General features: G+C 45.9%; 1 protein-coding gene across 1 annotated transcript; it reads left to right on the top strand.

The window, feature by feature from the left end:
• The first annotated feature begins 4,419 nt into the window (after nucleotides 1-4,419).
• On the top strand, nucleotides 4,420-6,795 carry LOC122108061 (sperm motility kinase 4A-like). The gene is made up of 2 exons (XM_042680039.1): nucleotides 4,420-6,342; nucleotides 6,579-6,795. The coding sequence occupies exon 1, from the start codon at nucleotides 4,640-4,642 to the stop codon at nucleotides 6,326-6,328; it is 1,689 nt and encodes a 562-aa protein (XP_042535973.1). The 5' UTR covers nucleotides 4,420-4,639; the 3' UTR covers nucleotides 6,329-6,342; nucleotides 6,579-6,795.
• Nucleotides 6,796-10,210: the final 3,415 nt, after the last annotated feature.

The following is a 10,210-nucleotide window of genomic DNA, read 5'->3' as shown; positions in this document are numbered from 1 at the left end:
AGTTTTAAATTTGGGACCAAATTTGACTCTGATGAGGGCTCAGCAGCCCACCAAAGCCTTAATCCTCTGACAGGGGGCTCAGTAACTCACCAAGGCCTGTGCAATCTTTTTTTTTTTTTTTCCCCTTTCATTAAAAAATATTTTAATTATCTTTAAGTAATTGTACAAAGGAGTTGCCATTCATTGAAGCAGTTTATGAATACAGTGAACCTTGATCAAGGTTACCCTTTTCAACGTTCTCATCAGCCCCTCCGTACCCAGCCCTTCCCTTATCTTAACTTTAGGTTATATAATACATTTTTTGACATTTAGCAAAGCAGTTTATATGTACAATGCATCTCAATCTCTGTCATCACATCAAAATCTTCACCCTGCGTTCAGGCACAGGGTGCCTTCCCTCATATTTTTCAATGCTGTTGTATATACTAGAGATTCTTGCCCAAATTCCTTCCCCTTCCCCTCTTAATTCTTCTAGCCTCTCACCGGAATTCCACGGTCTGTGCTCTCCTTGGAGTCTTTCAGACTTCAATTATTTCATTTCTAACTCCTTAGGTACCACCCAAAGTGTTCACTTGCGAAGTCATTTGTAACCCCTTCCTTACCACCCAGTGTGTTTACTTGTAGAGGTATAAGCAACATTCTAGCTACCACAAATGAGAGAAACTCTGCAACCTATGTTTCCTTGAGTCCGGCTTACTTCACTTAATATATTTTTCCCCAAGGCTTTCCATATTCTTACAAAAGATGCAATAACACTCTTTCTGATGGAAGCATAGAATTCCATTGTGAATATACCACATTTTCTTGACGCGTTCATCCACGGAGGGGCATTTGGGTTGACTCCGTCTTGGCTATGGTAAATAATGCTGCAAGGCTGCACTAAAGCTACCTTCACAACCATGTTCATTAAAACTAAGGAAACTTCAAGTAAACCCATGAACCCTCAGTGGAAACAACCACATCTATGAAAAATGTAAAATAACAAATACAAATGAATCTTTGGAAAGATTCATAAGCAGAAGCCAATAGAAAAATAAATGCTAATATAGGAAGTGTTCATGGGTTAAGAATACTGAAGAAGTTTTTTAATTTATTGACTATATAACTAGAAGACTACTCTAGAAGGAGTATTTTATTATCGCTCCACTTAAAATGAATGAAAACAGGAAGGGATGCTCTCTCTCTCTCTCCCTCTCCATCTCCCTCCCTGTTTTTCTCTTTGTGTGTGTGTCTCTCTCTGTGTTTAGGTGTAGGTTGTGTTTGTGTATGAGTTTGTGGGTGTGTTGAATAAATGAATAAATAAAATGAGGGGGTCAAGGGGATAAAGGGGAAAGTTGAGCAAAAAGAAGAATGAGAGAATGAGAGAGCAAGAAAGAGATCAAAGCATTATGTCTTATGCAAATGAAAACACTGCAGAAAGCCTTCTTCCTTAGCTGAGGAGAAGGAACAACCACTCACAGTGGTTCTCAAGCAGGATGAATGGACACAGGGAGAGCTACCACCTTACTGCAAATGCACCACAGGGGCCCAGTGCCAGTGGCTCCAGCCTAAAATCTGACCAACTCAGGAGGCTGAGATCTGAGAATCTCAGTTCAAAGCCAGGCTGACAGGCATAAGACTCTTCTCTCCAATTACCTCCCCAAAAGCGGGGAGTAAATCTGTGGCTCACATACTAGAGTGCTAATGCTAATCAAGGACAAAGGCTCAAAGGCAGCTCCTAGACTCTGAGATCAAGCTCCAGATCTGGCACACACCTCAACACAACAAACTACATCTCCCAAACTCAACTCTCCTGTCTACTTAAGTAAGGGCCCTACTGAAGATAGATGAGCAATAGCCAGTCAGAACCACACAGGATTAAGACACTGCTTCTATTCCAAGCCCCATTCCTAGAAGCTATTCTATCTAAGGACCCTCCTCCACATAGGAGAGCTGAAGACTGAGCCCCACCCTCTCACCAGAGCCCTTCTTCTCCCTGTGCTCTCGTCCCTCTCAGTCCATCATAATGCATCATAATCACAGTGGAGATTATCTCAACATGAGAGCAGCTAGCTGTTCAGGTAGCCGCAGCTGGACTTCCCTTGGCTAGCAGGAGATGATTCTTTTCAGTTAACTGACATTCTCAGACCCCTTGGACAGAGCGAGAAGAACCACAGAGGGCTGCAGTCATGTGTCTTTGCACTCAAAGTGCTCATTTTTAAGGCAGTGCCAGCCTCTTGCCCTGCGTTTGTCACAGGGAATGTGGACCCCAGGATTCAAAAAAAAAAAAAAAAGCACGTTAGGGTTAGGACTGTGCAGGGGCTGGTTCAAGGATTGTCTCACATGTTGAAGGCCCTGGGTTTCATCCTTTTGAATGAAGCCATAAGCTGCCAACTGCATGCAATGCAATGGGTGTCTCAAAGTACTACTGTTTAGGGATTGGGGTTGCATGAGTTGCTTTATTATGTAGAAAATGAAGAGGCCTACTTTGCATAAACATCCATAACTGTACCTTTCCCAGAGTTCTTCCTTCAGACCTCTAAGAAATACTTGTAAGAAAGTAGAACCCAGCTGTTCAGGGCAGAACTGTAGGTAGAAATAAATTCCGCAGTGTTTGTGCCACTTCTGGGGGACCCAGATGCTGGAACAACTACTGTGGACAAGATTTTGGGTTTGATCATTAGTATGTTCGGGGCTGAATAGATTGACCTACATCTCTCTGGCTTCCCTTGTTTTTGATGAGAAAATTAATGGTAAGCTTCTAGGAAATCCTGAAGGGTATCTTTGCCTCAGCTAGATACAGCACAGTTCACAATGAATCTGCTTATATATTCTAAATATCATATCAGACACGTGTTTGACATCCATCCAAACAGAATGAAAAAATACTGTGTTTAGAGTAGCCCTCATGTGATCATTCGACTTCAAGATAATGTCAATATTAAAGCAGAAGCAACAAGAATATTGAGGAATAAGAGAGGTGTGAGTTTTGATGAAGTGTTTGAGCTTAAGCTGACCTTATAAACAGTGAGTCATGCCATATCTGTGCTGGTGGTCATCATTTGTTCTTTTTCTTTTAAATTTTCCTGTAAAGGAGATACACAGAGAGGGTGCAGTTACCTAAGTTAGATAATGAGTACATTTCTTACTGAACAGTGTTGTGCTGGTAGTTTTTGAAAGGGATTTGCTTCTGTAGCAGGCAGCAGCCAGAACCTTCATCTTATTTGTCACTTGCCACCTTGGCTGGGATGAGAGGCATGCACCCTGATGCCAACCTGCTCCCTTGTCATGGGCTCTCATGGACTATTTGGCCTACGCTGGCTTCCAACTGCAATCTTCCCACTTCCAACCCCACACGTAACTAGGATTACGGATATGAGCACTCTAGGAGTCTTGATATCGGCACTCTCGCTAGACTGCCATCGGTTGAAATATTAAATATCAATCTACATAACCACCTAAGAAAACTTAGAGTAGACTCTTACTGAACAGAACCTAAGTTCTGTTTAACATAAGTGTGTTGTAAGCATATGGCTACTGTAAGGCCTGTAATCCTAGCTAAGCAGGAGGCTGCCATATGAGGATGCTAATGCAAAGGCAACATGGGCTGGAAAATTCCCTGAGACTATTATCTCCCATGAAGCACCAAGAAGATAGAAGTGGGACTGTGGCTCAGCTGATAGAGCACCAGCTTTGAGTATCAAAGCTCAGGGACAGGGGCTGGGAATGTGCTTAGTGCTAGAGTGCTTGCCTGGGTTCAATTCCTCAGTAACACAGAAAGAGAAAAAGCGGGAAGTAGGTCTGTGGCTCAAGTGGTAGAGTGCTAACCTTGAGCAAAAAGAAGTTCAAGGACAGTGCCCAGGCCCAGAGTTCAAGGCCCAGGGCTGGCACTAAAATGAAAACAATAATGAAATCAAAATGCTAAAGGACAGTGCCCAGGCCCTGACTGCAAGGCCAGTCCAGGCATGCTCATCTAAGAAGCGTCCTGAAGGCCAGGAACTGAGATGGGCACAGGGGGCGACACCCACATGGGCAGAGACGCTTGGCAGCTCTGACATCACAGACACCTTCGTGAGGTCACAATAACCCTGGCTATATATATATCGCGTGCTGACTGGTGGACTCTTGTAGGTAGTTGGAGGGGTGGAGTTCAGGTGGTTGGTGGCTGGTGAGTGATTGATTTTCGGGATTTGGTTTATTGATTTGGCTTTGACTTTCGGTGTTTGGATTTGGATTGCGATTTGGCTTTGACTCTCTCGGACTTGGTTTCTCTTTTGCCTCTTTTACTTTTTCCTATCTTACTTCTTTCTTCCTTTTTCTTGACTTTTTCCTCTACTTTTCTTTTCTTTTTCTCACTTTTCTTCTTTTACTCTTCTCTTTCACTTTTCCTTTTTCTTTTCTTGCTCTACTTTTTTCTTATACTTTTTTACTAGATAGCATTTTAGATAGCATTTTAGCATATTGTTCATTTATTATTCTTTCTATATTTACATTATATTGTTAGATAGATAGTTTGTTAGGTAGTTACATTTTATTACTCGTTTATTATACTTATTCATATTTTACTTACATTGTATTCCTTTATTATACATTTATACATTTTATTTCATTGTTTGATTCTATTTTCTCCCTAGACAGCATCGCTAGGGTGCTGTGTAGGATGAGTAGTGAGAGTAGAGAGGAGAGGTCCCGGCAGGGCCTTGAGGCCAGTTCCTCACACGAGGAGCTCCTCAGGGCTCACTACCGGGTGCTGAGAACCATCGGCGAGGGGGGCTTTGCCTCAGTCTATCTGGCCAAGCACCTGCCTACAGACAGCCTGGTCGCCGTGAAAACGATCAGCAAGGAGAACTGCCCATCTGTTGACACAGAACTGGACATCTTAAAGTCTGTGGAGCACCCTAACATCATCAAACTGTACCAGGTGGTGGAGGCAGAGCAGCGGGTGAACTTGGTGATGGAGTACCTCGAGGAAGGAGACCTAGCAGACTATGTGTACAAGGTGGTCAGACTGAGGGAGGAGGAGGCCAGGCTTCTGTTTAGGCAGATCGTGAGGGCGGTCAATTATTGCCACGACCACGGCATCGTTCACCGCGACATTAAAGCAGAAAACATCCTGCTGGACAGCCAGGGCACAGCTAAGCTATGCGACTTTGGTCTCAGTATGCGGTTCCAGCCCCAGCAGGAGCTGGACGGGTGGTGCGGGACAATGGCTTATTGCCCCCCCGAAATGATTAAGCAGCAGAAATACCAGGGTCCCAAGGTGGACGTCTGGAGTTTGGGGATACTACTCTACTTCATGGTCATGGGCGACATCCCTTTTGATGACAGGTCCTGGCGCGTCCTAAAACAGCAAGTGTTAGCGGGCAGGTGTCTAATATTCAAAAGCTTTTCCACCGAACTGCAACATATCTTAAGGTATCTGATGACACCTGACCCTCAAAAGAGACCTGCTGTGAGGCAAGTGTTGTGCCACCCTTGGTTAAAGGCAACACAGGCACGCTCACCACGCCCCAGCCAGAGTGCCCTGGCCGAGCCAGATCCGGCCATTCTAAACGTCATGGCCTATTTCCTGGGTTTTGACCCAGACCAGGTTGGGGCAGCCCTGTCTGCCTCCATGGCAACCTATAAAATCTTAAAGCAGCAGCAAGACCAGGGCCAAGACCTGACGGGCCTGGTGAGGCATGCACTGCCTGCGCCTCCGCCTTGCCCCTCCCCCGTATGCAGGACCGGCCAGGCTCTACACTTGAAGCAAGCCAGTGCTCCCTTGGGCCACCGGGCTGTAGGCCTGCCTGCTGAGCAGCAGCAGGGGAGTGGTGGCAGGAAAGGCAGGAGATCCGTGTGCCTACCCTGCCTCCCTTGGAGACCCCATATTTCCAACACAGAGGGCAAGACTGTGAGCAGCAAGGCTGCCCTGGTACCAGCAGCTGCAGCAGCAGCAGCAGCCGAAGTAGCACTCCCCATGGCCAAACACAATGAAATGACCAGCTCGGCCCCTGAGCAGGAGAGGCAGGCGGGCAGCAGACCCCACTCTCTTCCCCCTGTAGTATATAACTCATGGGTACATTACAGAAAGAGGAGGAGGAAGATAAGATCTGTTGCCCCATGTCCAAAAACATGTGATCCCAGCGGGAAGGACCAAGCTGGGGAGGAGGAGAGCAGCAAGCTGCCCCCAAGTCCTGCACCTGCCAAAACTTCCCTACCATCCGCTCAACCCACAACATCCACAACAAATGAGCGACTCAGGGGCTGGAGGCGCTGGAAGAAGAACATCACCAGCTGCTTTCGAAATTTATGTTGTTGCTGCTGCAGCAGGCCTAGAGTCCTTCCTACACACACTGATTCCTCCTGACAGCCTGGAAAAAAGTAGGTGGCCACTGAGCTGTGCTCTGTGTTTATCTATACTTCAAGGAAGTCCTTTTTTTTTTGGTTTAGCTCATCCCCTCTGATCTATGGTTTCCTGGGTGAAAGGGAAGTGTGGAGAAACAAACAGAAAAGGGGAGAGGGAGAGGGAGCTAAAGGGATAGACTTTCAGAAAGAGATTGTGACTTGTCAGGTGTTGTCCTGTACAATTCAGTCCTGAGTTCCCTTTCTTCCTTCAGCTCCAATGGAAAGGCTGAAAACACATCGCTGTGGTGCTCACCTGGAACACGTGCCATTCTGCCTGAACATGCCTGGAGACAACGGTTCCTTCCTCTGCTGCGACCTCCAACAAGCTCCACAGACTTAAGTTTTTCGTATTGGAAATGATACTTAATATGCTTTCTATATTTTTTTGCTTCTCACCAAACTTATTAAATTGATTTTCTCAAAATTTGATCATATAGGTTCTGAGTACTCTTCATTTCTGCATTGGGTACTGATGTTTGGTGGGAGTTCAAGAATGTGACAGTGACACTAATTTGTGCATCTTGTCTGTACTCCGAGCTATTCAGAGGCCAGAGGCCTTGGAGGATTGATGCTCAAAGAGAAACAGCACACACACAAGTCCTTTCTCCAATACTGCCCACACACAGGAGGGATTGAGGGAGGAACTCCAGCAGTACATGTTTGAACCTATTAAGCACAGCTAACTGCAAGGTCCTGAGTTCTAAACACTAAGAAAAGGACAAGGTGACTCCATGAGTAGCAACCAATTAACAGTGTATCTCAAAGACCTGAGATGCTTTCAGATCAGAAATGAAGCCTTGAACTCTTCTCCTAGTTTAGGGGTGATGTGCTCTCTTTGGGTTTTCTTTTGCACAAGTCCTAGAGCTGACATTCAGGGCCTGCACGCTCTCCTTGAGCTTTTTGTTTGCTTTGTACCAAATCCCTTTATTTGACGAAATGGTACAAGTTGAAAGAACTTAGGAGGTTTTGTAAAATGTATAGAAAAGGTAATAATAATCGCCAACATGCATGCACTGCCTTTGTGACCGGAAGTCATGTGTGGCTTGGGGGTCAGCTCAAGGCTTCTCTCTCATCACTTTCTCCCAGAGGGAGCTTGTCAAAGAGACATTCTGCCATGCCAGATCGGGGCTTCCTCCTGTGCAAGTTGTTGACATGGTCACCAACATGGTTCTTTGATGGACGTCACCTGCTCACTCAGGTAATGAGTCTCAATGAAGACCCACAAGTGGGGATCATTTTTGTCAGTGGCCAGTTCGTGCAGTTCCAGCAGTGACTGATTCACACTCTCTCCCAGTGAGGTGCACACTCCGTCAATTTCAGCCCGCTTTCCCCGACATCACACTCTGGTTTCTAGATCTCCTACAGGAAGATGCGGCCACCTCTCTGGTTCTGCAGCTTCATCCGTTTCTCTGCATGTTCTCTCTCTCATGAGACTAGCAAAAAAGTACTTGGCAAAGTTCTTCAGAGCCACACTTGGCAAAGTTCTTCAGAGCCACACCATCTCGGCAAAAGTCCCAAGACATGGGCAGGTAGACATAGGAGGGGTAGAGCTCCAGATGGATCTGGTGGTTGATGGTGGCCTCTGAGTCCTGGTAGCAGTTCAGGCACACCTGGCAGGAGACTGCATTCCTCAGGGCAGCAGTTAAGAGAGATGGAGTAGCAATGGGTTAGCACTGGGCTGACAACAGAGGCCTCCGGGCAGGTTGAGGACACGGTGAAGAGGTGGCACAAGGTTGGTGGCTTGGAGCAGATGGCCAGAATTGTGGTCCAGCACCTGGTTCCCCTCAAGCACTGTTGAAGCAGAAAACCCCAGCAGCTCTCAGCAGGGATCTTCTGGCCTCCTTGAGGGTTTTTTGGCTTTTCTCTCAAGGCTACTTCTCTACCATAAAGGCCATGGCTCCACTTCTGCCTTTACTGGTGTTTACTTCAAGAACTAATATCCTCAGATCTTAGCCTCCTGACTTGCTAAAATTACAAGTGTAAGATACCAGCACTCAGCAATGTTTCTCTCTTTTGTTTTTTTAAGAAGGATAAAGAAACTTCTAGGTAGAGAAAACAGCTGTCCTAACTCGGCCTGGAAGTGTGCAATAGCTGGTAAACTCCAGTAACAGGAACAGAGACCTACGTATGCTCACAGCTCAGGCATGTTACTCACCTACATCCTTTCTGTTAACCATCTTTACAGAAGAGAGAACTCAAGAGAGTTCCAGAAATAAACAGTGCCTCATGACTGATAGGAGAACACATTACGGACAGGGTGCTGGTCACTCACACCTATAAATCCCACTACTTGGGATGCTGGAGTCTGAGGGTGGAGGTTCAAAGGCAGGCCAAGCAGAAAAGTTTGAGACACTCATATCCGCATTTATTCTGCAGAAAGACCAGAGGTGGGGTTATGGCTCAAATGACTAGTGCTAGTCATGAGCCACTAAATCCAAGAGAAAGCACAAGACCCTAAGTTCAAGCCCAACTCCTGGCACAAACCAAAGGAAAATACTATGCCACAAAGCTGCTGCCTCAGCCCCCTTCTAAGTGTTTCCACCAAGGGGCTCAGAAAGTTGGTCAACATGGAGGAGCTATTTCACCCAGAGACACACTCAGAGGATACAAGAGAAACTCTTCAGAAAGACAAAGAAGCTGATCGACTCCACTTCCAAAATACTTGAGCTGATTCAAAACTTTGGCAAAGTAGCAGGGTAGAAAAGCAATGGCTTTTCTGTATGCCAACAAGGAGAAGAGTTTGGATGAAATCAGGAAAGCTACTCCTTTGGTAATGGCCCCAATTCCTAGGAGGTAACTAAGAAGTGAATGACCTCTACAATGGAAACTTTACAAATCTGAAAAAGGAAATCAAAGCAGAAATCAGGACGTGGAACAACCTCCCATCTACTGGATTGGGAGGATTAACGTAGTGAAAATGGCAATACTTCCAAAGGCTAGGTACATATTCGATGTGATACCTATCAATTACCCAACCCAATTTTTCATGGAAATAGAACTAGTCCAAGAAATCATATGAAACAGTAAAAGATGCTGAATAGCATAAACAATCCTTAGCAGCAAGAACAGCGCTGGAGGAATACCAGCGCTGGAGGAATACCAGTACCAAATTTCTAACTCTACTACAAAGCCATAGTAATCTGGCACAAGAACAGACACGAGGACCAATGGAATAGCAACGAAGACCCAGAAATGAGCATGCAGACCCATAGCCACCTAATCTTTGATAAGGGAGCCAAAAAATAGAATGTAAGAAAGACAGCCTCTCCAGTAAATGGTGCTGGCAAAATTGGTTAATCACCCTGCAGAAAACTAAACCTAGAGCCTTATGTATCACCCTACACCAGAATCAACTCCAAATGGATCCAAGCCCTCAACGTCAAAGCAGACACCCTGAAAACATTAGAGGAAGCAATAGGAGTAAGTGATCTGGAACCAAAAGCTTTCTCAGAGCATCCTCAGCAATGCAATTTGGCTGGTAACAGGGTGGGGTGGGGGCCAATGGGAAACGTGGACACATTTTCTCCACGGGGCCCTTGGCCACGGTATGCCTTAGTGGTGAGTTCTGAGTACTTGGCCAAGATTTCTGTCAGTCGGGGGTGTGGGGGTAGGGGGGGGGCGGTCAGTGGCTCAGGTGGCCTTACTATGGAAATACAGAAATCAGAAACCTGGGGCAGGATTTATTTAGCCAGTGTTGAAGGCCCAGGTGGCCTTACTATGGAAATACAGAAATCAGAAACCTGGGACAGGACTTAATTAGCCAGTGTTGATGGGCAGCAGGTAGAGTGCTAGGTCAGGAGAAAGTTACCTTGGTGGTTCTCTGGCGACAGGAGTGTAGGACCTC

Source organism: Dipodomys spectabilis, unplaced genomic scaffold, assembly GCF_019054845.1.
Source record: "Dipodomys spectabilis isolate Male_0828 unplaced genomic scaffold, ASM1905484v1 ptg000054l, whole genome shotgun sequence".
In the NCBI taxonomy this organism is placed as follows: Eukaryota; Metazoa; Chordata; class Mammalia; order Rodentia; family Heteromyidae; genus Dipodomys; species Dipodomys spectabilis.
The sequence above is the reverse complement of the archived record's forward strand: the minus strand, read 5'-3'. Positions and strand labels throughout refer to the sequence as shown.